At 52.7% G+C, this 26,842-nt stretch overlaps 2 protein-coding genes across 4 annotated transcripts; both read left to right on the forward strand.

Annotated features, from left to right (window-relative positions):
• Positions 1-12,509: 12,509 nt before the first annotated feature.
• Positions 12,510-15,236, forward strand: LOC119096995 (vacuolar ATPase assembly integral membrane protein vma21). 3 transcript variants are annotated; one of them, XM_037219998.1, is made up of 2 exons: positions 12,510-12,570; positions 14,759-15,236. In XM_037219998.1, exon 2 carries the CDS (start codon positions 14,825-14,827, stop codon positions 15,086-15,088), a length of 264 nt encoding a protein of 87 aa, XP_037075893.1. In that variant the 5' UTR covers positions 12,510-12,570; positions 14,759-14,824; the 3' UTR covers positions 15,089-15,236. The 3 variants fall into 3 exon arrangements, with proteins under 3 accessions (XP_037075893.1, XP_037075894.1, XP_037075892.1); XM_037219999.1 differs by having other exon boundaries at positions 12,510-12,546; XM_037219997.1 differs by having other exon boundaries at positions 12,551-12,617.
• On the forward strand, positions 15,090-23,062 carry LOC119097215 (piRNA biogenesis protein EXD1). Its single transcript, XM_037220269.1, has 5 exons — positions 15,090-15,302; positions 15,414-15,482; positions 15,522-15,959; positions 18,858-19,085; positions 22,331-23,062. Exons 1-5 carry the CDS (start codon positions 15,090-15,092, stop codon positions 22,502-22,504), a joined length of 1,122 nt encoding a protein of 373 aa, XP_037076164.1. The 3' UTR covers positions 22,505-23,062.
• Positions 23,063-26,842: the final 3,780 nt, after the last annotated feature.

A 26,842-nucleotide genomic window follows, 5' to 3' on the forward strand; every position in this document is an offset into this window, starting at 1 on the left:
AGATCATTTCTGCCTGAAGTTTAGGGTAAATAAACTGACAAAATCACGCGTTATATGACTGCATGAATTGAATCACCAGCGCTCCTCCTTTTACATTGGTCAAGTGGACTGTTTTTAAATCGATGGAACTCAGAAACTTTGTCGGAATTTTATCCGGGTGGTACAGAGATAGCAAGGATTCCGCGAATGTAGATTGGGGATTAAAATGGGCAAACAATTTGTATTAACATGGCAAAGCTATGTTTGGCTCGATATCTTCAACATTCAGTCAGAATCGATTAGTGGTATGAATTACCTAACTTGTTTTTGTGTATGCGCACTCGCACGCGTTAGAAAGAAAAAACTCGATGCCAGACGTTACAGTCTCCATAAGCAGCGCGGCGGCCGCCCTGTGGCTCACACTAGGTTGTGGCCAACAGATGGACGAAAATGGTGACGCATATCAAATGAGTACCTTTGAGCGCATCTGGACATCAAATCTGACATTAAGAGATGTTCCGGGCATACATTTCACCTGTGCGGTTTTTAGATTTATGACGATAACTTATTGGTCTTTATAACAACGCGAAGTGGTGCTGCAATGTGGTGGTGGAACTGGAAGAGTAAGGCAAAATCTCTGTCGTGTTGCTGTAAATGTTAACCCGTCCAAGGTGTGATGTCTTCGTCCAGCGGTTCAACTCAGCTCGGTCAGACAGAGACGTGTACCGATGCGGCGATTTGTACTGGACCGAGTCCAGAGGCGTACTGCCCCTGCTATCCCAGGCAGGCACGACATTGCATTCAGTTCGGGTGAACAACCACTCATAAGTCAGCTTGCACTGGGGTCGCGCACACGCACCTATCACGCGTCCCGTACGGTCCGCCACGGGACGGCGGTCAGCGCCCGCGGTGGTAGGTCGCATTCCACCGTACGGCCGAAGCCGCGCAGCGACACGGCAGGGACAGCATGCTGTGCCGCCGGGCCGGCTGGGCGAGCACACAACACAGAGGATATCCTTAGAGTTAAAAAAAGGTTCGCCCGGCGTTATGTTTTAACTGGGGTACGGGGTACGTGCGTACGTACGGGGGGCACGAATTAATGTTAGAAGATATTCAGAAGCATTATTTTACGATGGCCATTGTTGCCCACCGGCGCCACCCGACGCCCACCCCTCGGCGGTACTTACATTGACCAACGCCGTTCGGTTTTACGAAAATGCGACCCAAGCCATGGCTATCCTTGTTCCCGGGGATTGCGGGCGTGTCACTGGAGCTTTATGACGCACTCAGCTGGTGGGGCTATGTGGCGCCGTCAGCCTCCCAACCTGGCGGGAAGGGCGGGCACCGCGGGGAATCAGGCCTCGTACCTGTGGTTTCCAAGACGCGCAGAGCTAAGCAGGCGCGATAACTACTACGCTGTTGGCACCTGGCTCGCAGACTCAAACCTTTTGACGTTAGTTGTTTTACTAGTCGATTCTGCAAAATAATAAATGTTCTCGGGGAAGATAGGATGACCGTATTCGTTTGTCATTTCATCCCAATCCACTCAGCACTAATGAGACTCCCTTTTCCGGTAAAGGGGCCCCTTGAGCACTACACTAAGAGGCACATTGTTGTTCCCGGTCAGGGACTGAAAGGTCATTTTCTCCCATCGCGGTGTGTTTTCCGGCCGTCATTCCGGCGACACGGGGCGGCATTCCCTGGCCGATCCGGACGCCTTTAGAGGGGTGCATCGTATCAGATTGGTCCGCGTCCTGGCGCGGGAGGCCCTCTGGCACGCGCATTAAACCCCGGATCGACGCATGAACTGTCATTAACAACAAAATCCCTGCTCGCCGCAGGTGGTCAAATAATTGGCACAGACTCAAGCTGGGCGTAACGGGCCCGTGATGGCGTAGGGTTGGGGGCCCCACCGTTCGGTACTGGGGGCCCTGACTGACACAGGACAAGTTTGCTACATTACTGTGAAACCTCCAGATAAGTTTTTATGTTTCATTTGATTGCCAGAGGGCCCCAACCAACGCAAGAGGCCCTCTGCAATTCCGGCTCCCGTCCCGTCCCTGTTGAGCAAATCTTCCCCGACCGATCCGAGGTCCCGTGTTGGCACAGAATGTCCTGTTAGGCACTGTGGGCCCCTGAACGATACAGGAACCCGACCAACATGAATTGCGGGCCCGACCCTGTCCCTGCTTGGGAAAAAAGCTCCCACAACTCAGACCAACACGGAGCCGACTGCTCGTTGGTCGCGATCTCTGCGTGAAGTAGAGGAACGCTCCGTATCAATATCTCTGTCGGTGCGAGAAATCATGTGAGTAATTTTTGAGACCGCGGACCTATGGATGGGGGTCCTTAATGTGACTATGGGCGGGGGGCCTTTACACACTGCTCCGACTCGCGATCACTTGCTACCGCAGGTCCCCTGCTCGGCACTGTGGCCCCTAACCGATACAGGAGCCCCTCATTGTGGCAGGGACCCGAAAATTGCAAATCGCGGACTCTGCCCTCGTTTCTGCTTGGGAAATGGGTCTCAATAGCTCAGACAGACGTGGAGCCGACTGTTCGGTGTTCGTGGTCTCCGACCGTCTTAGAAGCCCGCATTGTCTAAGGGGTTCCTTAAACAGAGCAAGAGGACCTCTGACTGATACTTCAGGTCATGACCCTACGGGCCGCGATTCTTTATGTGACCTACAACCAGTCCTTCGGACCCTTACGTCCTTCAACTGGACCTTTGATCGTGGGTTCCGGTGAGTCGCTTCGGGCCTTATCAAACACTTCACTTTGTTGGCTCGGGACCCTTGCGCGCACAGGGCCCTCTGTCAGGCGTTGTGGGTCCCTGATAAATACAAGGCCCCAGACCAGTGTAAATTACTGGCCCCGGCTTCATAGTTGACCGGGAAGTGGGTCCTCAGACCCATGAACTGACTACGTGGTACGGTGGCATCTGACCGATATATAGGCCCATATCGACTCAGGGTGTCCGCGATCGGCGCAAAGGGCCCTCTGACCATTATTTGAGGGTCCGTCTTCGCAGGTCTGGGCCGCTGAATAAGACTCCAACCAGCCTTTTATGCCCTTAGACCCTCCCATTGGGCCCTTGATCACCGGACCCACTGGGCCCTCTAAGCCCTTCGGGCCTCCTCGAACAATGCCTCTGGCCGACTCGTTGCCCGTTGACAATGCAGGGCCTCTGTTAGGCGCTGTAGGACCCAGAGCAATGTAGATCACTGGCTCCGGCTTTGTTCCTGCTTAGGAAATGGGCCCTTAGGCCCATTACTGTGCGTTACTGGTGTCGTCTGACCGAACTATGGGCCCATATCGACTCGGTGGGTCCCTGATCAGCGCAAAGGGCCCACTGGTTGGCACTGGAGCGCCCGGCTCTGCGGGCCGGGGTCCCTGAGTCCTCCGATTGGCTTATCGGGCCCTTCGGTCCCTCAAATCGGGCTGTTAATCATAGGTTCCGAGGGGCCCAAAGGACCCTCGGAAACTAAGGGAGGGGAGAACGTGCTCCCTGTGCCCCCCCCCCCCCCCCCCCCTCTCTACCTGCGCTACTGCACAAGGGTGACGGCTTAACTGGGAGAAGGGTACGGCTGCCATGGGCGGATTCAGTTTCGGGTCCTGGTAAGCACCAATGCCAAAGACGGCGTAATGCTGCTGTACTGCCTCCCCAGGCCTGGACAGGCCCTCCCCAGCCAGCGACTAGCTGATGCCTCTCTGTGAGGCCGAACAATGTGATCGGGCATTGCTGCGGTTGATGCACGCATGCCGGCAAAAGGTCCGGGTCCGATGGGAGCGGGCATCCATGGGTGTGGGCCATGTTTGGGTGTGGGCCATGTATGGGTGTGGGCGCATGCATCGTCAGATAACGAGCCCAGCATCTTTCCCCAGGCCAGGGATGTGGTGAACATGAGGTGGGTATGCGTTGTCTTAGTTTTGTCAGCCACATCCCAATTTAAGAGAGGTTCCGCCGCTGCGAAAAATGAAATCCAGACTGGAGATGACAACCTTAATCGGACTTGACATTGACCCATTTTATTCGCTAGGAATATTTTCTGAGTCTTTTTTATTTGTTGTGCTTTGATTCTGAGCTTTAAAAACGCGCTCTTTTAATCGGCGCCTGGTGCAATTCTGTTTGGCCGATACTGCGATTGCTAAACGGCTCTGAAGTCGTGATGAGCTCATCGTTAGATCCTTAGATATTCGCCGCGGCCTGCGGCATCATCAGTCACGTGACAAACGTCAACTCAGCCCTTTTTGAATGAGGCTGGCCAGCAAACTAGGGATACTGTTTGAATGTGCCTTGCCCGGTGATTGGATGCTGGGATATCAGGAATACTTGTTATGGTTGAAACACGTCTTACCCCAAGGCAGTCAGTCGCTAGCGGAGAAAAATTTCACGCGGTGCGATGGTAACGAAGCCATATATCTGATTTACACTCGCAGTGTCAACCAATGCTGTGTGGTTTTCTCGCTATACAGCTTGGTTCGCATACACGATAACGACATTTTCACTCGGCTATGTACCCTGTTCTGGCCGTATTGTATGCAGACGGAACTTGTACTTGTATAGCCTGGCCGGAAGAACAGTTACACTCCACAGACATGCATTGGCAGCAACTACGCGATCAGAATCTGTTCACATTTGTCTGCTTACGCATGTGTCACCAGCTCATTCCAGACATCTGTCTACATTTGGCAATCTGTCAGCCCGCTGCCAGCACCGCTACTGCCAGAGTTGACACACGCGCTGTGAGGACAAGTTTCGCTTGCCTGCAGCATCGTGCACGCCTTCGTCGCTGTGCTGTACATCACGTAGCTTACATCTACTTCTATCTCGCCTTTCCAAAAGTGATTGGCCGGAGATCGTCGCTTGCAATGTTGCAACAAACTGCGGATCTCAACGACCAAGCCGTGACGGGCCAAACCCGGGTCTCTAAGGCGTTAAATCAATAAACGTCTGCTTGCCGATAAATCCTTTTGAATTCACTGACCAGGAACCATTTAGCGATTTTTGAAATGCACGTTGGTTATGTCCATGCCATACATTCAAGACAGACTAAAAATTCACCGAGGTTGTGAATGCCTGACGCCGTGTGATTCATCGGCAAGCAAATGCTTACAATAACATCTAAATGGCCATTGGCACAGACCGTACCACTGACCATTCAGTCAGTAGCAGACAGAGGATGGGAGTGGGAAGCCAGAGGCTGGGAGTCGGAAGCAATCAACTGCGAGTGGGAGGCAGAGGCTGGGACCGTCAAAGCCCCCATCAACGATTCTGGTGGAACGACTCGGTAACCACGGAACCTCGCGCTCCGAAATGGTGCCATTCACGGCCCAACAGACCAACGTCGAGCGCTCCGCCCGACTCGGCGTCAATCTGTCTGCCCTCTACTTTCAGCCCCAAACTTTTCGTACAAAATTAACTTATCTCGCCGTGAGCGCCTCGTCTGCATGCATGCTGGATAGACCGACCTTTATTCTGGGCTTTGGTCGCTCGCAAGCATTCCTCAGCTGGGGTGAGCGATGCCTTATAGCACGATATGCGTGCTAGCTACAAAAAAGGAAGAATGAGCTGCAGTAGCACGGTTATTGCTATGAAAAGCCGAGGGTAATAGTGTATTGAGCCATGCATCGTGGCATGCATTGATCTGTTTTGCAACAGCTGTACAGGATTTGCAACAAATTTGAAGACCATCTTAACGTGAAACAAAATCGGTGACGTAGACGGATGTGGCGTGACATGACGTGGACCTAGGCGTGTCGTGCGTTACCTGGTCTTCTCGTGCGAGGGCAGCAATGACCAATAGCCTGGGTGCTCGCTCAATACGAAGCTGCTGTGCATCGTTGCGGGCGTGGGCTGCCATATCAGTCGAACGACAACCATTTGTCAGACACGCTGACTACTCGGTCGTACTTCAGTGCACTGCCAGCATACGCTGATAATTCACAGCCTTTAGCAGTTCTTCCCTTTGCCGTGCTTTACGCCGAAATGTTTGTTATATAAAGACAAGAGCCATCGAGTATCCGTGAAGTAACAAAGACAGGTTGACATACGGAGCCAGATATACAACACCATGTCATACAGATCGACCCTGCGTAATCTACCGCAACAGAGGCAAGTGCGATCAGGGGTGCTGAGCCGCCGGACAAAAAACAAATAAGAGAAAAGCATACGCTGGCAATAGAACAGAGCAGGGTCTAAAATTGCGCCACTGGTAAGGACATGACCGGAGAAAGAAAAACGGTGAGAGGTGCCAGCGGGGGTGGAGGAAGAGCGTCTCATCAGAGGAGCGTGACGCGACAATGGCGACGAAAACACCGATTGAGTCGGCGTCCCGCGCGCTCGAGAGCTCAATGGCCATCGTCGAGCCCAGTCCGGCTAGAAGGCGGCGAACAGTCAGCCGAGCGATGCTGTCCCGTCAATTTGGGACTATTCAGACGCCCGGCAAAGAAGAGCGCTTCGAGCAAACTCACACTTATCGCATACGTCCGTTTCGATTGGTCTGACATTCAAGTGCTCGTTGGCTGTTGACTGAGCCCCTCCGAATGACTGTCTGAGTGCCCTGAAAACCGTCAGAAATGGCCAGCGCCAGGCGTCGAAGATTTCTTTTTGGTCTAGTATACAGCGGGCAATTTCACACCAGACAGGTCGAAAGCAAGTACGTGTGATCCCGAACCATTTCGGTGTTCACCATGCTTGCTGGGGATGCAGTACTCCGCACAAAAAAGTGGCCACCCGCTATACAGTACGCACCCAGGTAGCGCCTGGGCTCAGTGCTAAACGTCTTTTATTATTGACATTGGCATTAGCCGAACGTTTTCAGACCTTCATAACATTGCGTTTAAGCGGCACATTCTGACATTTTCACACCATTTGATTGATGTCAGTTTTCCTTAAATCTGCGTGGCTTATTTGCGTGACACTGATTTTACCTTCGGTCTGACAGTGAGCGTTAATGTTTTAGTTTGTATATTTATTTCACGGCGGCTGTGACTTTGTCAAGTTTTTATTTCACGTCTCACCGTATTTATCATGAGACCGCTTGAGACATGAGTCGTTATCTATCTCCCTGCCACCTTCTGTATTTCGCCCTTCGGCTACCTAAGACATGGCCCTGCCGACTCAAGCCATGTAAGATTAACTTGAAGACAACAGAACGCGGCGATGAGCTGGGTTCAATTAACACAATATTTGCGTTATGCGCTTGGTGGAGGTATATCGCACTCGTCGAGATTACGGTAGTGTCCAACGTGTCAGCTTACGTCATCCAGGGTCACATCACTGTTGGCTCTAAATGACCCTGGCATCAATCAATTTACTACACTATATGACCAAGCCGTTCATATTTCCCCAGCGACACTGTACATGCGCCGTTTTCTGTGCGTGCAAATATTTGTGTCTGCGTGGCGGGTAGGTGGCCGTCTTATTCAGGACGCCATTTCCATCCATAGCTCTTTTTCCGGACAGTGCAGCTCGGGGTAATATGACATTATTGGATGGGGTGGCGTGCTACTGGTTGCTAATTTTGTTTTAGACGGATCACTCTATGTATTACAAAACGTGTATTGCTCGGAAGCTGAAAACAAAGCAATCAGTTACGTTGGCCGGCAAAAGGGTGTTTTCTGCACCACCCCAGCTTGCTTCTCGTCGAGTATGCTCGCACAGACCTGCATCACATAACCTTGGCGGTTGACAAACTCGACCGAATGCAGGCACATGGTTACCGGTGCCAACACCGAGCCCGGGCGTACCAGCTGGTAACTATTGCGGTTGTGCCGTCCGCACCATCGACGCATGCTGCTCACTTGCAATGACGAGTGTAAAGAAGTAAACGATGGTTACTTCAATGTGTGATGGAAACAACTGAGCTGCACTGACAGACAGATAATTGCTGCCTGCAATAGTACCGAATGAGTCGCCACTTTGAACCCCATCGGCCCCAGATGTCCCAGGATATCTTTGGACTGAAGAATATTGCTGATGCCGGGATAGTGAGGCATGTGTGCTCTACCCGGCCGTAATAAAATCCGGCCACTCTGGCATGGACATAAGGACTGAAAACGAGAGCTGCCTTGCCTATTGGCAGAGAAAAGGACATTCGTGGTAAATCTGGTTAGATCAGTTGCATGGACTACCGGATCATTACATTCGTCGAATGCTCTATGCAGTAGCAAACACCACCGCTCCACTGCTTTTCTTTTTAATTTTTTCATATTTTTACTTGGTTTGGCCATGTTCTGGCAATACATGCGGGATTTTATGTTACAGAAACTTACAAAGCTCCTTTCTGGAAAACTCCGTGCTTAGAGCGTTCGAATTTTAATCAGAAAACACTGATCCGCAGCCCAGACCAGTTGGTCCGTTGCGCAGACCATTCGGTCGGCGGCCCAGACCAGTCAGTCCGCAGCCCTGACCAACCGGTCGGCAGCCCTGACCAGCCGGTCGGCAGCCCAGACCAGCCAGTCCGCAGCCCAGACCACCCGGTCGGCAGCTCAGACCGGCACTAGCGGCCGCAGTCCTCCCGCTATGGCTGGTCAGCCTATTCGCCGTCTGCTGGCCGGTGTGGCGGAGATGCAACATGTCGACGATCCTTCTGAAGGCGGTAACGTTGCAAAACTGAATATCGTCGAGGGCCCGTGAGCATCGCCGTAATCCCAGACCTCACCATATAAGGGATGTCAGACTGGCAGGCCGGTGTCTGTGGTTATTCAGTCACCCTGGCTCGCTGTTCCTCTGGCCGGGAAATGGCCAAGGAGTTACTGTCCAGACCAGCCTCGAATATCTGCATCTACTGCGGAAATTATGAGCTGGAAACATAATGATGTGAATGACGAATCCGTCTAACTTCATCTGATACCGGAGTCCCAAACACGCGCGTGAGACCGGCAGCATAGCATGTCAAAAGGCAATAACAGACCCAATGGCGGACCCTCGGAGTGCCTCTCGGCGGTCGGCGAGAAAGACACCCCGTGCCGTCGGGGGCGCGACCAGCACTGAGTTTGGTGGGCCCAGTAAGCTGAACACCAGTGACTTAACCCCCGCCCGGCTGAGGGGGGGGGGAGGGAGTTGACTTCCCACCTGGGATCTCACACTTCCAGACACCGTATGAGAAAAAATTGTGTTGTAAAAGTCCCGTCAAATCATGAAGAATGCGCATCAAATTTTTCACCTCAGGTCAAAGGTGACTTCACCAGAGGTAAGAAAAGGTCAAAAACGGTCGTTTCAATCGATACAGCTCAAGCTTATGTTAGCACGTCAAGACGGACATTGAGGGCACGGAATTCAGCGTTTAGGCTGTGGGGAGTCCACTTCGACCACTTCCCTCCCCCCACAGACGTCAGGTCAGATCATGTCACCGTTCAAAATTGATATACCAGTTGTGTAAAAGCCCGATATATTTTCCAAATGCGCTTCTGAAGTAAGCTTGTTTATTAGGTGCAGCTGTGCGGGAAAAATGCTCCAGAGACAAATCTGCCATTTTAGGATGACCTAGAGATCACCTGAGGCCAACTTCAGTCAAACGTGCAACCCATCCAAACAAAAAATGAAAGCGCTGACCGGGTCTACGTGACGAGTACAATGCTTTTCTGTGGTCAGAAATTGCGTGTTGTATACCTACAAGTACTTGAGATCAGAAAGCTGTTGCATAAATGATACAAAGCTCCTTCCACGCGTGGCAATGTATTTATGGCAAATTGAGACCATCCACGTTGGTACATGAAATCGCATGTCACCAGCTTCACAAACATGATATGGAGGTGGTTACGCGCGTCGTGCTTGTTCATCTAGCCCCTTTACTCATGGCAATACAGGTCACTGACCTCGGATGACTTTAAATGGCCTTGCATGTTCCAGCGTGACCTAAAATGACTTCATTATACACTGAAATTATATCACAACATGTTCTCAGTGGAACATCCGAATTTTACGTCTAAAACTTCCCTATATAGCTGCCTCTTTTAGCTCAGCACATGTTTTGCAGAAGGCACCCGTAGAGGTAGGTCATGACCTGGGCCATGGACATGAGCCAAGTGGTCATATGAAATTGGGAAAGAAAGCAGGCCCCAGAAATTAACAGGACTCCGGGTCCCTGACCTCGCCTTTTCGAAAACTAAAAAATATCAAACCGCAGGTACTATTATGTTTCATCACTATAGCACGATTGAACAATAGCAAATTACCCAAAAATGCAGTCAAAATTTTTAGAGGCCGATCTCAGACCTAATCTAGGCCGCTGGAATTGGTAGATTAAAGCTCCAAATATGCACAAAGGACGTCTAATCAACAGATGAATAGGTATTGAAAATTTTGCGTCGCATCCAGCGTTCGTTTTTAGCCTGTGCTCGAAAACCAACAATTTCTAACCTGTGCTCGAGACCCAACAATTTTTAACCTGTGCGTAAAAACGTCCTGAAAAGAAAACTTTAGGTAATCACTACTCTATGGGTATCCCAAGACTCCTCCAGATCCGCTCAAAATTGTTTTGATCAGAGGCGTACCATACGGCCCACCTTCCAACTAGTGGCTCGCACACTTGACGATTTTGATGAGCAAACACACGTGCTCCCTCGCCATTTTCTCGACAGAAACGGCAATATCAAGACCTGACCTGGGGTCAAACATCCCGAAAACGCGAAGGGAAAATTTGTGTTCAAAAGCATACAATTCAGATTTCAGAGCCTACTGCACCGATTGTTGCGAAACCTTCACCTTAGATGCACCACATCTGATTCCCGATTATGACAATTTGGTAACCCTATATCAGGTCAAAAGTTGCCAGATTTTACAAATTCAATGATTCTTACCTGCAGACAGCTCATCCCGAACGCATTGCTCCGATCGTCCCGAAACGTTCGCCATTTGGTGAGGCATACTTAGCAGTTGCAATGCAAACCGTAAAACCATACGCTATTGTCTGTTTTTTTAGTGTCCAAGCGCGCGACCATAGTTATTTTTATTTTTGCGGTCAGAAACATTACGGCGATTACATTTCTACACAGTTTGCGCGCAAATGCAAGGGCGTCGTCTTTTTTGGAGAGCAAATGCGTACAAAATGCATTGTACGATATTCAATTCGCCACATTTGGGACAGTCGAAATCGCCGAGTAATGCACTGGCACGGCTGCCCGCAACACGCATTGTAAACCTCAAGGTTCTGGTTGACCATAGCAGTGACGTCTTTTCCACCTTTCTTGTCCATTTGCTTCTGGGACTTGTACCTCGGTGACAAGTGTTATACAAAACGCAGGCAGCGCGTCCTCAAGAACGATTCTGAGGTCATGGATCTGTCTCAGTTGGGCACTGACGAAATCGGTCTGTTTCGGTGAGGCGCATCCAGCTTACTCTCACAGCCGGGCACATCAAATTTACAGCACCCGTCACAGCCGTGACCCAGGCTCAGTTCGATTCGGCGGACCTCTGGGCGACTTGGGGCCAGCAACCAATAAAAGAATGCTGACGAGGCATGTACGTTATCACGACAGTACGATATTTGCACAACACACACAACGACCAGCCACGCACCACGACGTGGACCCTGGCCACGTGGTGGTACGTTCCAGGGCGATGTGCGTTCTGTTAATCGCGGCGACACCATGCCCAATTCAGAGCGTGACTTTGAGTAAAACACTTTAACTTTGGAGCTAATCAAGTGACACCGACATCATTAACCTCATAAGGTCACCCTAGCCAAGCTGCGCATTTTTTGTTTGTTTGTTGATAAAGCATAACAGGAAAAGACATAAATGTAAATCAGTACTATGCTTGCAGCTTCAAAAGGGTATCACGGTAAATGGCGCACTGAATGGTAGTGTTTCGCGGCAATCGGCGTTGCAGGTTTGAGAAATGAATTGTCTGCCAGCAATAACTTAGAATTCGTGAAATTTCACGACTTTTGACCTGAACAAGGGTAAACGAATTTTGGAATGCAACACGGAATCTGGTGTAATGCATCCAATGTTAAAGGTTTCACAGCGATCGGCGCGGCGATCAGAGCGATCGGCTCCGAAGTCTGGGTCGCCTGCCACAGCATGCATAATTTCCATTCGCGTTTTCGAGGTGTTTAACGATAGGTCAGGTCTCGATATTGCCTCTCATGATTTATATCATTGCATGCAATCGATTGGTACAGAGAGCATGGCGATCAAAACGGCCAGACGACGAGCGTGTCTGTTTCGTATGTCCGTTTTTTAGGCCCTGCCTACTCTTCCTCATGTTTACATTGTTTCCTGCCGGATGGTGCCCTCGTGATCAGCTAAGCGTCGAGTTAAGAGAGCGTATTGTACAGAGAGACTATCGGTTTTAAAAAACACATACTTAAAAAGCAGGCCAAAATTGCAAAACAGAAAACAACAGTTATGATTAAAATGTAAGTAATTTTATTTGATTTCATAATATGACTTCAGAAAGTATAACTGAAATAAAAAAATATTTTGTATTCTCAGTATTAGAAAACATCTTGTTAAATGTTTAGCCAGCTTATATTAAACCAGATACTGGCGCATTTGGCACGTTATTGACGCAGGGCTGGCGAAGACCAAAGAATCGTGGCAAGGGCATACATTCGGGTACATCTGATCGTCCCTGAACGTGTTTGTTATTGTGTTTGTGTTTGTATATCCGCGGGCAGAAAGCGAGGGTCAGTACGTAGTCTCTTACTTGTTACTCTGTGTCACTAATATAAACATGCAGACACCGAGCCAATAGGGCGCAAACTTACCGTTCAGAAGTGTCGTGCTTGGCTTCTGTTCTGTCCAGCATCCCGGACTTTCTGGACATCGTGGGTTTGGGCATGTCGATGCAAGCCCATTATTATTTTTTGGATGGGGGGGGGGTGTAATTCAGCCCCTTGAAATGAGTACCAATGGTGTGTCATAAAACAAAGCAGTAACGTGTTACATGTATCTTGCGTGACCGGGCAGGCATAGGTGAAGAAATGAATTTTGCAGACTGACCTATCATAGGTCAGTCTGCAATATTAATTTTTTTGCACTGGATGCCTTGCAAGCATCGATGTTTGTAAACTCCTTGTTGTGTGTGGTGAGCATATGCCAGGAATAAGTGTATTATATTGTAACATTGCTGCACAATTTGTCTTGGCCCTTTTTGCCCAGAATTATCCTTGTTATGTCATAATTCTTTTGAAATATGGCCCCCTATGCACTGAAATTTTTGTTGACCATGCTTAAAACTAAGTCTCCAGATTGATGACATCCATTGGTTGACATTCTTGCGGGGACCAGGCCAAACTGTGCTGAATTTTCAACATGTTTTTGCTTAAAAAGCTAGGGAGTATTTTTGCTTCAAGTTGCCCAAGTAGCATTTTAATTCCTTGTAGCAGTGGCTCTTTTGCACTGGAACTAGTGGCAATTGCATGTCAAGCTTGGACCTCTTCAGTTTATTGTGTGAATACACAAACATTGTTGGGCTGCCACTGTTATTCCAGCTTGGACTTTTCACTCAGTTTGGACAAACTGATATGCCACCAGAATAGAAATTGGCACCAGTGATATTTAAAGTGTAGTTAAATCCAGGTATCTAAAATCCTAAATATTCCATATTTACCCAAACCTCAAACAGCAGAAGCTTTTGTTGTGTGCATTGGCACACTGTGCCACCCACTGGGAGCTATTGCTGTCTGGTGTTGTGCTGTATTCAGGTGGCTAATTCTATGACATACCAAGATTTAAAAAAAAATATTTATTACCAGTGATGTCTCATGAGCTACTGTGATGAATATTATACATGGGGAGATGGGACTGAGGGCACTGGCTTGAAAATGTGTCACATGCTTGAAGAATATATCACCAACGAGGCCACTGATGAGGCTGTACTAGGCTTGGACAGCCCTGCTAAAAAGTTGTGGAGAATAGTCCTGTCCTGGTCCTAGTACACTGTGTGACCAAATTCAACCTGGCTGCTCTATTCTGCTCCATCTAATGTTTCATATTTTAATAGTTTGTGCATAGTAATCTACATTTCTTGAAGATCCAATGATGTCAGGATACTTGAAGATCCAATGGTGTCATAGTGTGTGCACAATAATTTACATTGCCTTAAGATTCAGCAATGTCATAGGATATACCATCTGATTGTCTAGCCAGCATCAGCTTAAGGTATTGGACAACAGTTGTTGCATGCCTTCACAAAATGCAGCATGCAGGAAAGTTTTATCACATTTTCCCTCACGTAAATGGCCCATGTAGATGCAAATTGGATATTGTAGTGCTGGATCAGCCTTTTGAATCATGGTCGCTACTATGATGCTGGGCAGTGGCACAAACCTGCTGCATCTTTGGAATTGCCATTGTATACTGATGTTTTGATTTGATGGTCCAAGTGCAGTCCAGGAATGTGTACTTGTAGGAATTTGGTGCTGTTTGGGAGTGGAGTGCATGGTGCTAGTTCACACAATAGTGGCCTGGTTAATTTTGCTCAGTAAAAACTCACATCCAATGCTAAACTTCTGGGTCACTGATGTGAAGCCTATGGTCTGGACTAGAATGTTGGCATGTAAAATCATTAGTGAGTGTTAGCTTGCCAGTTAATGCTCATCAGAGAGAGATCAGAACATAGAAATGTCAAACTGGGAGCTGTCATACCATTTGTGTGATTTGTAGACCGAGTGAAATTTATGGAGTGGTGAATAAAGTGAATTTGTGCTTGCATAAGTGGCTATAGTACTATGGGTGTTCTCAAATAGTCACCAGACAATTTAGACGAACAGTCTGAATAAATCACTGTGGCATGTACGAGCTGCTGTTAAGTCTTGTGTTTCAGGTCAAGCTTCTTAATCTCGGCCTCGATTGATATCGGTCGGTCGTCTCAATCTCAGCCAGTCAGGCTATGGACCAGCTTCAACAGCAGCAGCAGGTCCCGGAAAGCGCCGTCTTCCGCACCGTCTTCTCCTATGTTCTGCTGATCCTGTTCGTGCCCGTGGCCGCCTTTTTCGCGTCCAAGAGCTTGCTGTTCCAGCTTGTGCTGGGCCTGGACGCTTCGACGAGCACGCTGTACGCGGCCGGCGTGGCCGTCGTCGCCGTGCACGCCTCGCTGGGCCTGTACGTCGTGCGCGCCTTCCGCGAGCCGGAGAAGGGCGGCAAGCGTGACTAGCATGGCGGCCGCGTTCGAGCCCGACCTGCTCGGCTGCCGCGTCCGTCTGGCGGCCGAGGAGGGCCACTACTGCGGCACGGTGCACGCGGTGGGCGCGCGTGACGGCTCCGTCACCCTGCTGGGCGTCACGTTCGGCGACGGCGAGCAGCAGCAGCGGCTGCATGGCGTGCAGAAGTTCTTGCGCGGTGACGTGCGACGCATCGAGGTGCTGGAGGCCGGACCGGAGGCGCCGGCTGCGCCGCCGCCGGTGCCGGCGCCGCCGACGCGCCGCGATGCCATGCTAATGGACCGCTCGTCGCGAGACCGGCCGACACCGTTCCCGCAGCGCCTGGTTGACGACAGCTTGCTACTGGTGCAGGTGGCGCTCGGCTACAGCGACGACTCGGGCGGCGAGGTGGCAGCGCCGGCAGCGCGCGCCGCCTCGCCGCCGCCACTGCTGCCGCGGCCCGACGGCTACGCGCTGCTGGAGTCGGCTGCCGAGCTGACGGAGGCAGTGGCCTTCCTGCGCCGCCAGCAGACGCTGGGGCTGGCGGCTGAAGGCGTGCTGCTGGGCCGGCGCGGCCAGCTCAGCCTCCTGACGTTTGCCGCCGCCGAGTTCGCGTTCGTGGTGGACGTGGCGGCTTGCGGCGGCGCGGCGGCCGTGCAGCAGCTGCGTCCGCTGCTCGAGGCGGCCGACGTGCAGAAGGTGGTACACGATTGCCGCGGCCTGTCCGACCTACTGGCGCACCAGTTCGGCGTGGGCCTGACCAACGTGTTCGACACGCAGGCGGCGGAGGTGCTGCTGTACCACCGGCAGCACGGCGCCATGCCGGCCTACGTCAGCAGCGTGGCGCATACGCTGGTGACTCGGCTCGGCTTGCTACCCAGACAGGTGGGCGGGCTGAACCGTGACCATGTCTGGCTTTGACTCTGGTCTTAGCCCTGACCCTGGCCTTGACCCTGACCCTGACTCTGACGCTGACTCAGCCACGGACCCGAACTCGGACCCGGACCCGGACCCAGACCCGGACCTGGACGCGGATCCGGACCCGGACGTGAACCCGGATCGCCACTTTTTTGTGGCGCGTCGGAGCGAAGGAGCCACCACATCCGTATCGCTGCGGCTTTCCATCGGATTCCTGTGGGCCATCAGTATGCATGGAATATCTCAGAACAGAACGAGACGCCTTAGGGCAGTCTCAAGTCTGTCCGCTCGGGAGAAGTCATGAGAGCACGTAGATCAGACTCCCTGGGTATATTTTCCCCGCAGCCTGTCAGTGGGATTATATTAAAAAGACACCTTCGATGTGATGAAATAAGCTCACTTGTAACTATTGGTATGCTAAGCTCAAAAAACTGCCCCAGACCAAAAATTGCTATTCGGTGTACATGCTCCACAATGCGTCATCGTCTGATTGCGCCATGGAATGTTTGACGGTAGAGGGGCTGCCAGACTGGTGTCGCAAAATTTCTCCCCAGGCGGACGAGCTGACTCACTTTTAGCACTTGAACTTCCCGGGAGAGATCGCGGTAATTGGTGCGGCGATTTCAGGGCCCAAGTGTCGTATGCTCGTGTTTTGACCCTTTCTCGTTGTGTCGTGTTCATCCGTGACTTTATGGTATTTATTTGCATGACGCTCTTCTGAAATTATTCGATTACAAAGTGGATTTCCGTAAAAACCGGTACCACGGTCCAGCTTTCCATATTATATCGCTCATGGTATCATATGGTATTTATTTGCATGACGCTCTTCTGAAATTATTCGATTACAAAGTGGATTTCCGTAAAAACCGGTACCACGGTCCAGCTTTCCATATTATATCGCTCAAAACGTAGTTCTTGTTTGAATATTACTCTGAATGCATCACATTAGTTTATAGCCAATTGAAGTCTTTTGGTTTCGTGCCCCCGCGGCCTGGGTGACCTTGAGGTAGTCTGCAAAACTTCGCAGGCGGCTAACTCGGAAACCAAGGGTTTTGTCTTACGAAGGTGAAGGCCGAAAACTGCACCCAATGATCTTTAGAATAGCCATATCAGTTCAGATCCGCATACAAATATGCATCACTTCTTTTAACTGCCTTTTGCCGGGCGCTTGAGACTCGCATCTTTATGGGAGTTCCTCAGCGCTCCGTCATTGTTGTCATGAAAGACAATCGAGTTGTCCACAGCTGACGGAAATAAGTCATTTTCATCTCATCCACTCGATCATAACTTGGAAATTGGTTTTGTGAAGACGAAGTCAGAAGATGGCCCAAGTTGTCAGAGGGCTTCCATAAACTAATTATAACTCGTAAACCGTCTGATGAATACAAAGGTTTTTTGGGCAGTGGTGGGTGGAGCAAACTCGCCGAAAAGTCCGGATGGGTTGGGGGTGTTTGCTCGTATAGTTGTTGGCTCCAGTCTCCACTCTCACCCCGCTGACTGCCAATCTTCCCACCCCCGCCGACTTGATAAGTAACGGACGGCAAATTCGAGGATATATCTCGTGTTGGTCGGGTCTTATGAATGGGTTCATTAGCAGGCACTGGCTCAGACTCTTCAGCACATGCAGAAACGTCCAATACGCTTTCTAACATTTTCTTTGGCTGCTACGCTGAATTCCGAACTCAAACACCTGTTGCAATGCATGTATTGTTCAGTCCTTTTGATATGCAGCTACGAGAATTCACCATTATCAATACAAGTTCGGTTGATTGTTTCAAACCAATTTAAATTACGGGGATTTTCGGTCCATGTCGCGTTTTTCTCGCGCACGAGGCTGTCAACGTCACGCGACGAAGCTGGACTATAACACTGCTGTTCCATTAAGCCTTTGATTGTGTTACCATTAATTGCTGTCAGCTTGTGTCGTGCGGACACATCCCGCCACATAACTCAGTTGTCGATAGCCCCCGGCGAAATGAAACAACACCGCGGTGCCATGAAAACTGGATCCTGATGCCATTTATTGCTGCCACTTTACATCTCGCCACGAAGTCCGGGCACATCACTCAGACCTCCCGCCAGAGCACGCCGTCTATTTTTATCTGGTCACAACGCACGATACTGTATATTCGGAAAACGCGTCACACCGGTGGAAGTGAAGCTCCCCAGTCCCAGCCACTGCTGCTTGTGCTTCCGCCGCCGGCAGCTGGTGACCGCGGACTGGCGTCGCGCCGCTGTGCCTGTGTGGTCGCGGCTCCGTGCCGAGTGCGGAGGGCGGCGGCCCCTGACCTCCCTGGGTGGGCGCGGCGGTCCTCTCCCCCCCCCCCCCCACCCCCACCGCCCATCCGCGGGGGCATGTTGTCGCCGCTCGCGGGAACCACATTAGTGGGGCGTCCGTCCACCGGGATGCGGCCCGGACAACATGACTGGGAACACGAATTGATCTGCCGGTTCGCCCGCGGCGCCGGCACAAACACGTCTGGTCAGGCGGCGTGGCGGCGCGTGGGGCGCCGCCGCTCGTCGCCGCGGGGCATAAACAACCGCCTAGTGCCCCGACGGCGGCACGGAGTTATGGATGCACGTGTGCGCAATGAGAACGTGCTAACGGGCGGCGCAGTTTGCGCGCGTTTCTCGGATGTTGACCGCTCGGGCTTGCATCACAAGAGGCGGTGCGATCGCGCGCCGGCGGGCTGTGAGCGCTCACGAGCTGTGGGCTGGTCTGGGCTCGCAGTTCGAACCGACGTGGCCTGGGTCTTGCGAGTCGCGTCCATAACCGTGCTTGCTGTCCGGCGCTGGTCCACCGTATCCGCTGGCCGTGCTTGTCCACCGTGTCCGCGGTTCAAGCCGTGGCCTCTGTGTCGGCAGGTGTTCTTCCCGCACTTCCGATTGGAGCGCATGCGCGAGGACCAGCAGGTGTGGCTGAAGCGGCCACTGGCCGAGCCGCTGCTCGAGGGAGCCGTCAAGAACGTCGTCTACCTGCGCGAGCTGCGCCACGTGCAGATGGAGCGGCTGTTCAGCACGTTCGTTCGCTGCGTAGACGTCTACCTGGGCGCCGTGCGCGACGCGGACGACGAGGACGCCTCGGCGGCGCCGGTGAGTGGGCAGGGGCGTGGCCTGAGCGGAGCGCGAGGCGGCCGGAGCGGCCGGCTGCCACGCCCGGTGGCCCCCCAGCTCCTCCGGAATATGGTATGTCCGGTCCATCACTTTGTTGGAGTGAGATTACAAGGCGCAGGCGTAGCGTGATTGGTCGCTTCCCGTGCGTATCCAGATGCCAGTGTGCGTAATCGACGAGAGTGTGGCGTGGCGCTTGCTAATAACAATATCATGAGTCACTGCCGTCTTTGACTTCCCGCCAGTAAACGGAAGTAGTTATCTAGATGACTTTTCTCAAGTTTTTTTTTAGACGTCTCTTTGGAGCATGCTTGCCATTTCATCACACGATTTAAAAAAGGTGATCTCAAGGACGCAGTGGCCTTTGTCCGTGGTGTGGTCCTCCACTTATAGTCCCTGTCCGTGGTATCCTCTACCACTTATGGTCCTTGGCCATTGTGTCGTCTACCACTTATGGTTCATGTCTATGGGATCGTGTACCACTGATGGTCCGCAGGCCGTGTTGTCGTCTATCACTTGTGGTCCTTGTCCGTCGTGTCGTCTACCACTCATGGTCCATCCACAGGCCGTGCTGTCGTTTATCACTTATGGTCCTTATGGACCCTGTCCAAGGTGTCGTCTATCATTTGTGGTCCTTGTCCGTCGTGTCATGCACCACCCATGGTCCGCAGACCGTGATGTCGTTTGCTTCTCATGGTCCGCCGTCCGCCGTTTTCTCTCATGGCACGTGATTGGTGGTATCTTTTGCTTATCGTCCGCGGTCCATGATGTCGTCGTCTCATGGCTCTTGTGTGCTTCCATGGTCTGCGGTCCGTGGTGCCACTGATACTGAAGTGTGGGTCTCTGAACCAATCTGTGTAGCGTTCCGGCCTATAAACATTTCCCCTTCCAGTTCGTGTGAGCTATATCACGGACTGTTGAGCACAGAGCGATGGAACCGACGGATTTAAACGAAAACTTCACGCATAGCTCGCAAGGTTTAAGTTTGGAACGCATTAGGTCACTGACTTGTGACTTCGACTCGGACCCGGGTCTTGGGTCTCGGATGTCGGATCTCGGACCTCGGATCTCAAGGCTGGGCACGGTGGTTTGTGCAGAAATGGCGCTGCGCGACTCCTTTACAGCTCTTTGTGGACTATATTGTCTTGTGTAGTGCTTAAGTGACTGAAAAATTAATTTAAATGGCACCGCGGGGCACCGTGACGGCTATTTTAAGTCAGGGGCGCCAATAGCAGCGTAACAGCTATTCAAGGTCAGGGGCGCCAATAGCAGCGTAGCAGCTATTTAAGGTCAGGGGCGCCAATAGCAGCGTAGCAGCTATTTAAGGTCGGGCGCCAATAGCAGCGTAACAGCTATTCAAGGTCAGGGGTGCGTCAGAGCCTCCAAAGCCGCCTAAGACAGTCAGCTGGTCTTTCATAGAAGATCATGGCCGTCGTCATGCATGAGGATCGCATGACTCAGCGACACGCTTTGGCTCATGTCAGCTGAATGCTGCGGACGCTACCGCGTGGATGGCGAATAGTGTATACTACAAGGTGGTCTAAATAGTCGGCATAAATAAAGGACTGAGATACCTACTGTGCTTTATATTTCCACCAGCATGTTGGTTGTGGACCCCGCGAGGAGTCGATCCCAGCCATCCCGGGCTGCGGAAGGTGGCGATGGAGAGACCGGCTAAGCTGTTGATGGCTGACCATTTCGCGGTACTTGATTTCGCCCCGGGTGATGCCCAGATACCGGAGTCCCTGGTACGGCGTCGTCTGCCGAGGATTGGGGGACTGCGCGGGCGACTATCGGCCCGTCGGCCTCGAAACGTGCCCCGTTTCCTGCAAACGTCGTCGCGCACTCCGTTATCTGTTCCCCATGGGGTCGGAACGGCGCGGGGCCCGCTATCACGGCCGGCCGGCTGGCCCCGCCGTGAACCGCCGCCCGGCCAGAAATGGAGGCAGTGTGTCACTGCGCCGCTGATACGGGCCCGCGCCGCTCTCCGCTCGACCTCGTGCAGAGGCGCCAGGCGTGAAGCGGGCCGCCGGCTGACCGATCGCGCTGCAGATGAGGGTCGGTCCGGCGGACCGCCTGTCTGGCGTCCTTGTGCCCCCAGAGGGCACACTGATAGCTTCATGAGCACCGCCGCTGGAAGCAATCGACCTTTATAGTGCTAGTAGGCACTAGTCAACACGCATGGATGTTGAAAAACTGTGTATGTAAACGACTGAACGCTTTCGGCGTTTAAGTAATATTGGGCGTCAGGTAGTTAATTGCCTAGACCATTCCTGACTTTGGCGGTTCTCAGACCGCTGGATCTTTTTGACATCGGACTCTAAGATGTCATCTGAAAGTTTAAGTGTTGTCAATTTGACACGATTGCATGCGCTGCAGGGCTCTCTGGTGGTTGCTAAGCTCTGTGGTATGCCCGTATTTTAGTTTCATTGGATCGTGAATCTTTATCACTCGTCCGAGGTGGTGTCGTATGGCTCAACGACGTCCTCGAATGACCGCGGCTTCACTGCGCTTGGCTTGAAGGACGTTACGTGAGTGCTAGACCACAAGTCGGTCAGGCTCCTAGAATGTCGTACTCGTGGGCTACACAAGGCACTTAACCAGGCTATCATAGACACGTGACTGGGTCACATTAAACACCTGCGGGCTACACTACACACTCGACACTGCGCCGACCTCGGCACGATTGAGCGGCGGCGCCCCGGCTGGGGACGCCATCTGTCGCTGCGTGGTCCACTGCCAGAGTGAGGCCGTGCCTCTGCGGGCGCGTCGCGAGGCGGCCGTCCCGTGCGGAGCGGTCCGTGTGGCGGGCCACGCTGTATGGACGATCGCTGTGATGTGGCCGGACGTTGGGGGCGCATCCCATCCGAAACAGAGAAGTTGGATCGTTCCGCCGCTGAGGAATCAGGATCAGCGCCGCGCGATGACATCGACAGAGGCTAAGCGGGTCCAGATGCCGCTCACTGTCCACGTGATTTACTGCGGGTGAAGATCGGCAGCCTTCCAGGCCAGGCAATGTGACTTGATTTGTAGGAAAGTTGTGCTCTGAATAACGGGGTGCTGACTACGTGATGAATAAGTAGCCTACAGATTGCTCTGAATCCATTCGTGAATTGATGGTGTTGAACTCGCAGCAAATTAATTGCCTGTCCAATATCTAACTCCGATTGTGTCCCGCGGTGTTTGCCTGTATCGCCAGCCCTGTGACGGCTTCGTTCTGTGCGCAGTACGAGACGCACCGCGTGCCGCTCGCGGTGCAGGCCGTGCTGGAGACGCCCCCGACGTGGCCCTCCCGCGCCTCGCCCGACTACGAGCAGCCCGGCCTCGTCAGCAACGTGCTGGTCGGCGTCGACGACGGCATGCAGTTCACGCGCAACGTGTGGCGTTCGGGCAGGCCCTAGCGGCGCGGCTGACGGACGCGGCCCGCCCCACCACCGTCACCAGCTCCGGCGGCGGCGGGAGCGGCCCGCCCCACCACCGTCACCTGCTCCGGCGGCAGCGGAAACGACACGCCCAACCACCGTCACCTGCTTCGACGGCGGCGGGCGCGACCCGGCTCGCCACCGTCGCCTGCTCCGGCGGCGGCGGGCCACCTGCTCGAGCGGGCGGCCGCCTCGCCGGCCGTGGTGCCTCCGCTGCGATGTGATCGCGGCTACTTCGTAGCGATGCGGCGGATGACGCGGCTAGGGGTGTCCCGGGAGGAGAGCGCTCGAGGAGGTGATTGTCAAGAGGCCTCGTGGTTATCTACCGGCGATACTTCGTGTTCACGCCAGCCAGCATTTTTATGTAGACGTGTTTTGCAGGTAGCGGGGTAATCGGTTGTAGCTCAGAATCACCTTGACGTGCTATGGTGGCAGACGTGTGTTCCTCGGGTGTCCGAACGAGTCATGCAGATTGGCAGTCGCATTTATCCTGGCCATCTCGCGCGGGTGCATCGTTATAAACAATACATGTGGATCCGGTGAGTAATTTGATTACTTGGCTGTGACAGTGAATGATCATCCCCGTAACACCTGTAAGTATTTCTTTCAAGACAGAATACTAAGTAGCCCTGAACTTTGCAAGAGGCCAGGCGATTTCTCGGCTCAATGCGACTTTTACACATGGTCCGATGCCTGTCCAGCATGCCAGCGGACGGCGAGGTCGGTCAAAGTGTAAGCTACCACTCGCCATCTCCGGATGCGGATGTTTGGCTGCCATTCTCGCGTAATATTCGGTATCCGTGCGCATAATTTCAACAGATTCGGGTCTGCTGGCCGAAGCACCGACCACCGAGCAGCTCGCCGGCGGGCTGCTGGCCCGCGCGTCGTGGCAGGTGGGGAAGACAGCGTCAGTGGCGCAAGCACCCGGCACGTCCGAGCCGTCACGCCTCGTTTTCAGAGGCTGCCGTGCAATGCACCGGAGAAGCATGTCTGTATCAGCCGTCGCCGTCTGTATCCGGCTGTCTGTACCAGCCTGAAAGATCGGAGACGGATGCCCGCTCGGGTCGTTGTCGCGCCGCACGTCTCGACACCCGGCCACCCGTCGCAGATCTCGTGGCGGCATTCCGCATGCATTCAACACACCACGTCATGTTTTGAGCCCCACTGCTTGGGGTTAGCGCGTTCGTTCGGCGCCGCAGCTCTCGCGACTTGCACGTGGTAGTTAGCTGATGCCTTTGTCTGACTGGGTCACGTTCCACTTCACGTGACACGGGGACACCTCAGCCAACGTCGCGCTCTGCCGCTAACGACGGTGGTGCCCGACGCGTGCCCACGTGCCGTCGGCTGGCGCGACCGCCCGGGCCGGCTCCGGCCTCGCAGGACGTCCATCTGACGCAGGCCCGTGCCGACTCATCGTCAAAGTATGCAGCAGCGCACATAGCGCACCGCTCAGTTCATGCTGATTGCACGCCGGCCGTCCCGCCCGAGCTCGCCGCAGCCTCGGAATGTAATCTCCAGCCCCGATGCCAGATGCACGCCTGGCTGGCGGCTCCTGCCGGGGCGGCGTGTCGCCGTGCGGCCTGGCAAAGCGTCACCTGTGATCCACTGCGTTGGTCTGACGCTGTCATAGTGTCAAGTAAGGGGCACAACGATCGGTACATCGGTGATCAGGGGTTGCCTGGCAATCATCCCAGTGTCGTCAGAGGCGGCGCAGCAGGAGCGTAGGTATCGGTTGCCGCTTCCCCTCTGCGGGGGGGGGGGGGGGCAGGGGATGAGGTGGTAGGAATGTATTTCCGCCCGTTCAAAATTTTGAGGAGGCCTCTTCCCTACTTGAGGGCAGTATAGCAACCCTAGATTATCAGAATTCACGTAAATAAGGTCTTTGTAACTGAGCTAAAAAGTGACAAATCGGGCTCAGAAGAACCCTTTCCTACATCGAGAGGCCCATTTTCTGGATCACGAGGCGACCTTTGTGGATAAGGTAGCCCATGCTCCAAGTTGGCAGGTCTAATGTTATGTTAAGGAGGCTCCTTTGCTAGCTCGGGGGTCCCCGTTCCGAACTAGGAGGCCCCTGTTCTGGGTTAGAAGGCACCCTTTGTATTCAGGAGGGTACGGGAATAACGGGGCCTCTTGGCTAGATTTGACAGCACCTTTTTTGAATGGAAGGTTCCTGTCCTGGAATAAGAGGCCTCTTCATCAGGAGGAGGCCTTTTTCTGGGACAGGAGGCTCCATGTTATGATAGCGGGACCCTTTGCCGGATAATCAGATGACACCATTTTGGATTTTCTTTAATTGTCGACATTAAGCTATTTGGATATAGTACATTTAGCATTTTGATTCAGGGTACACACCCTTGGTGCCCTCTTCAAACGTTGCTGCCCAGCAGCCCCCCCCCCCCCCTTGTGAGACGATCCCATTTTGCCCAGGAGGCCCCCTGGAAAACCTACCCCGATTCGAAATCCACGGCGCCCCCCCCCCCCTCACCCCCGGTGTTGTATAACCTTTCCGTCGACAATGGAGGACAAGTGCGTGTTGTGTCGACGTATGCTTTGAGGGTGTTTGTTCCGCGCGTGGAATGAGTTTTTTAATTAAATAATCGTGGGCGGCGTGCGGGGGCTGCGAATACAGCAAGCCTGAGGCGGCAGACGGCGGCGGAGCTCAGCGCCGGCGTCTGACTCGTATGACGGAGCAGCTTGGGTCCGGCGGATGCGCAGAGAACTGCAGCAGAACGGAGAACTGCATTCCGGAGGAAATGCATCCCAACATCGCGCCCAACATAAACGCGAGGCGGCGAGAGCTGGCGGAGCGGCTCACCAGGCGGCTCGCGCAGCCTGGTGACCCGGACGGCGAGGCAGCTGTCCAGCTGCTGACTGTGCTGTCTGGGCCAGCCATCATGCCGTCACCATCCTGCCATCCTGTTTAGCCTGTTGTGCTTTATGGAAACATCCCGCAGCTTACGGTACCCCCCCCCCCCCCCGTCTTTTTTCACAGTAAGCTAGAGGAAATGTAAAATTTAAGCTTACGGCTGGTAGGAGACCACTGGATCAGTCATGCTAGCAAATTAAAGGAGTGCGATCAGTCACGTAGGAATCGCGCCAGCGGACCTTTCTGGTTTTATTCCCAGCCTTAAATAGGAGTGGTCGTGAAGGCCGTATTTCTAAATTTCATCATTTGTTAACATACTGTGCAGTGCACAGTAAGAATGTATATGATATTTTCAGGCTCATCCCTTGGCTTTATGCCATCGCCTGTCGATTTCTTTTGTTTTCCATTGCTATAGACCCTTAGCCACAGGCCCCACTGCAGGGGTGGGAAGAGCTCCACCAACTTCAGTAAATTCTCCATATTAGTTATGACATTGCCCGGAATGAAGCGCTTCAGAAACGTCAAAGTTTCACTAAACTTTTGAACCTGATGGGTGGCGGAGCCTTCCACATAGAAGTGTACTTAATGCTCGGTAAGTATAGCATTTCCTAGGACAAAACCATTGGACACATGTATTGGATTAGTACACGATACGGACCTTGTCGTATTTGCAACTAACAACGCTTGGTTAATTTAAGAACTTAATTCATTAAACAATGAATCAGACCACGTTCATGGCATAGGTATAATTTACTGGGCGAAACCTGAGCAGCCACATTTGACTTACATGACATCCGTTAAATTACAACCCAATCAGTCTCATATTACGGCTCAACTTATTCACATTGCACTTCCAGAAAACAATTGGTGTAAGTGCTCCGAAGCTGTCAATTCCCCTCTGCAACTGTTTAATACATCCCGCCTCTGCCAGTAAGTCAAACGGACTCTGTTAAATCGTAAGACCTTTATTAATTCTACATCAGGCCAACTACGGTTGGCCGGCACAGAGAATGTTTGGTCCTTGATCCTCTGTCGTGCCAACCCAGGTTCCCTGCTAACTGCGAATGGTGACAGGTTCTGACTTCGAGTCAGACGTAAGCTGAGATCAATCACAGCGTGTTGGTGGTTATGCCAGCCTCGCGTCATTCATGCAAATCAAAAGGTCCGTGAGTGTCTGAAGACCACGCTGATCCACACTCTCAGAACCGTGAGACGACTTAACACTCGCCATCGGACCAGCACAAATGTCGAGCATGATATCACACCGGTCCCGTCTGTGCAGGAGGCGCCTTGTGTGGCGGCAGAAGACCGCGGCTCTGTCGCAGCACGTGTGCACCCGGCGACCAGCCTCAGTGCGGTACCTGGACACATCAGGATCGCGAACCTCGATGGTTCGTCGGGCACGGTCATTAGAGCTGGCGGGCCAGGGTCTCAGGCTCGCCTAAGTGGTG

The sequence above is a fragment of the Pollicipes pollicipes genome, unplaced genomic scaffold (genome assembly GCF_011947565.3).
Source record: "Pollicipes pollicipes isolate AB1234 unplaced genomic scaffold, Ppol_2.1 Scaffold_4295;HRSCAF=5057_pilon_pilon_pilon, whole genome shotgun sequence".
NCBI classification, from domain to species: Eukaryota; Metazoa; Arthropoda; class Thecostraca; order Pollicipedomorpha; family Pollicipedidae; genus Pollicipes; species Pollicipes pollicipes.

Bases quoted from the DNA above. Each gene is read 5' to 3' on its own strand.
- LOC119097215 (XM_037220269.1), top strand. From the start codon at position 15,090: ATGGCGGCCGCGTTCGAGCCCGACCTGCTCGGCTGCCGCGTCCGTCTG. The intron at 15,303-15,413 runs GCCGGACCGGAG...CCGTTCCCGCAG, and splicing joins GACGCATCGAGGTGCTGGAG to CGCCTGGTTGACGACAGCTT. The intron at 15,960-18,857 runs GTGGGCGGGCTG...CTGTGTCGGCAG, and splicing joins TCGGCTTGCTACCCAGACAG to GTGTTCTTCCCGCACTTCCG.
- LOC119096995 (XM_037219998.1), top strand. From the start codon at position 14,825: ATGGACCAGCTTCAACAGCAGCAGCAGGTCCCGGAAAGCGCCGTCTTC.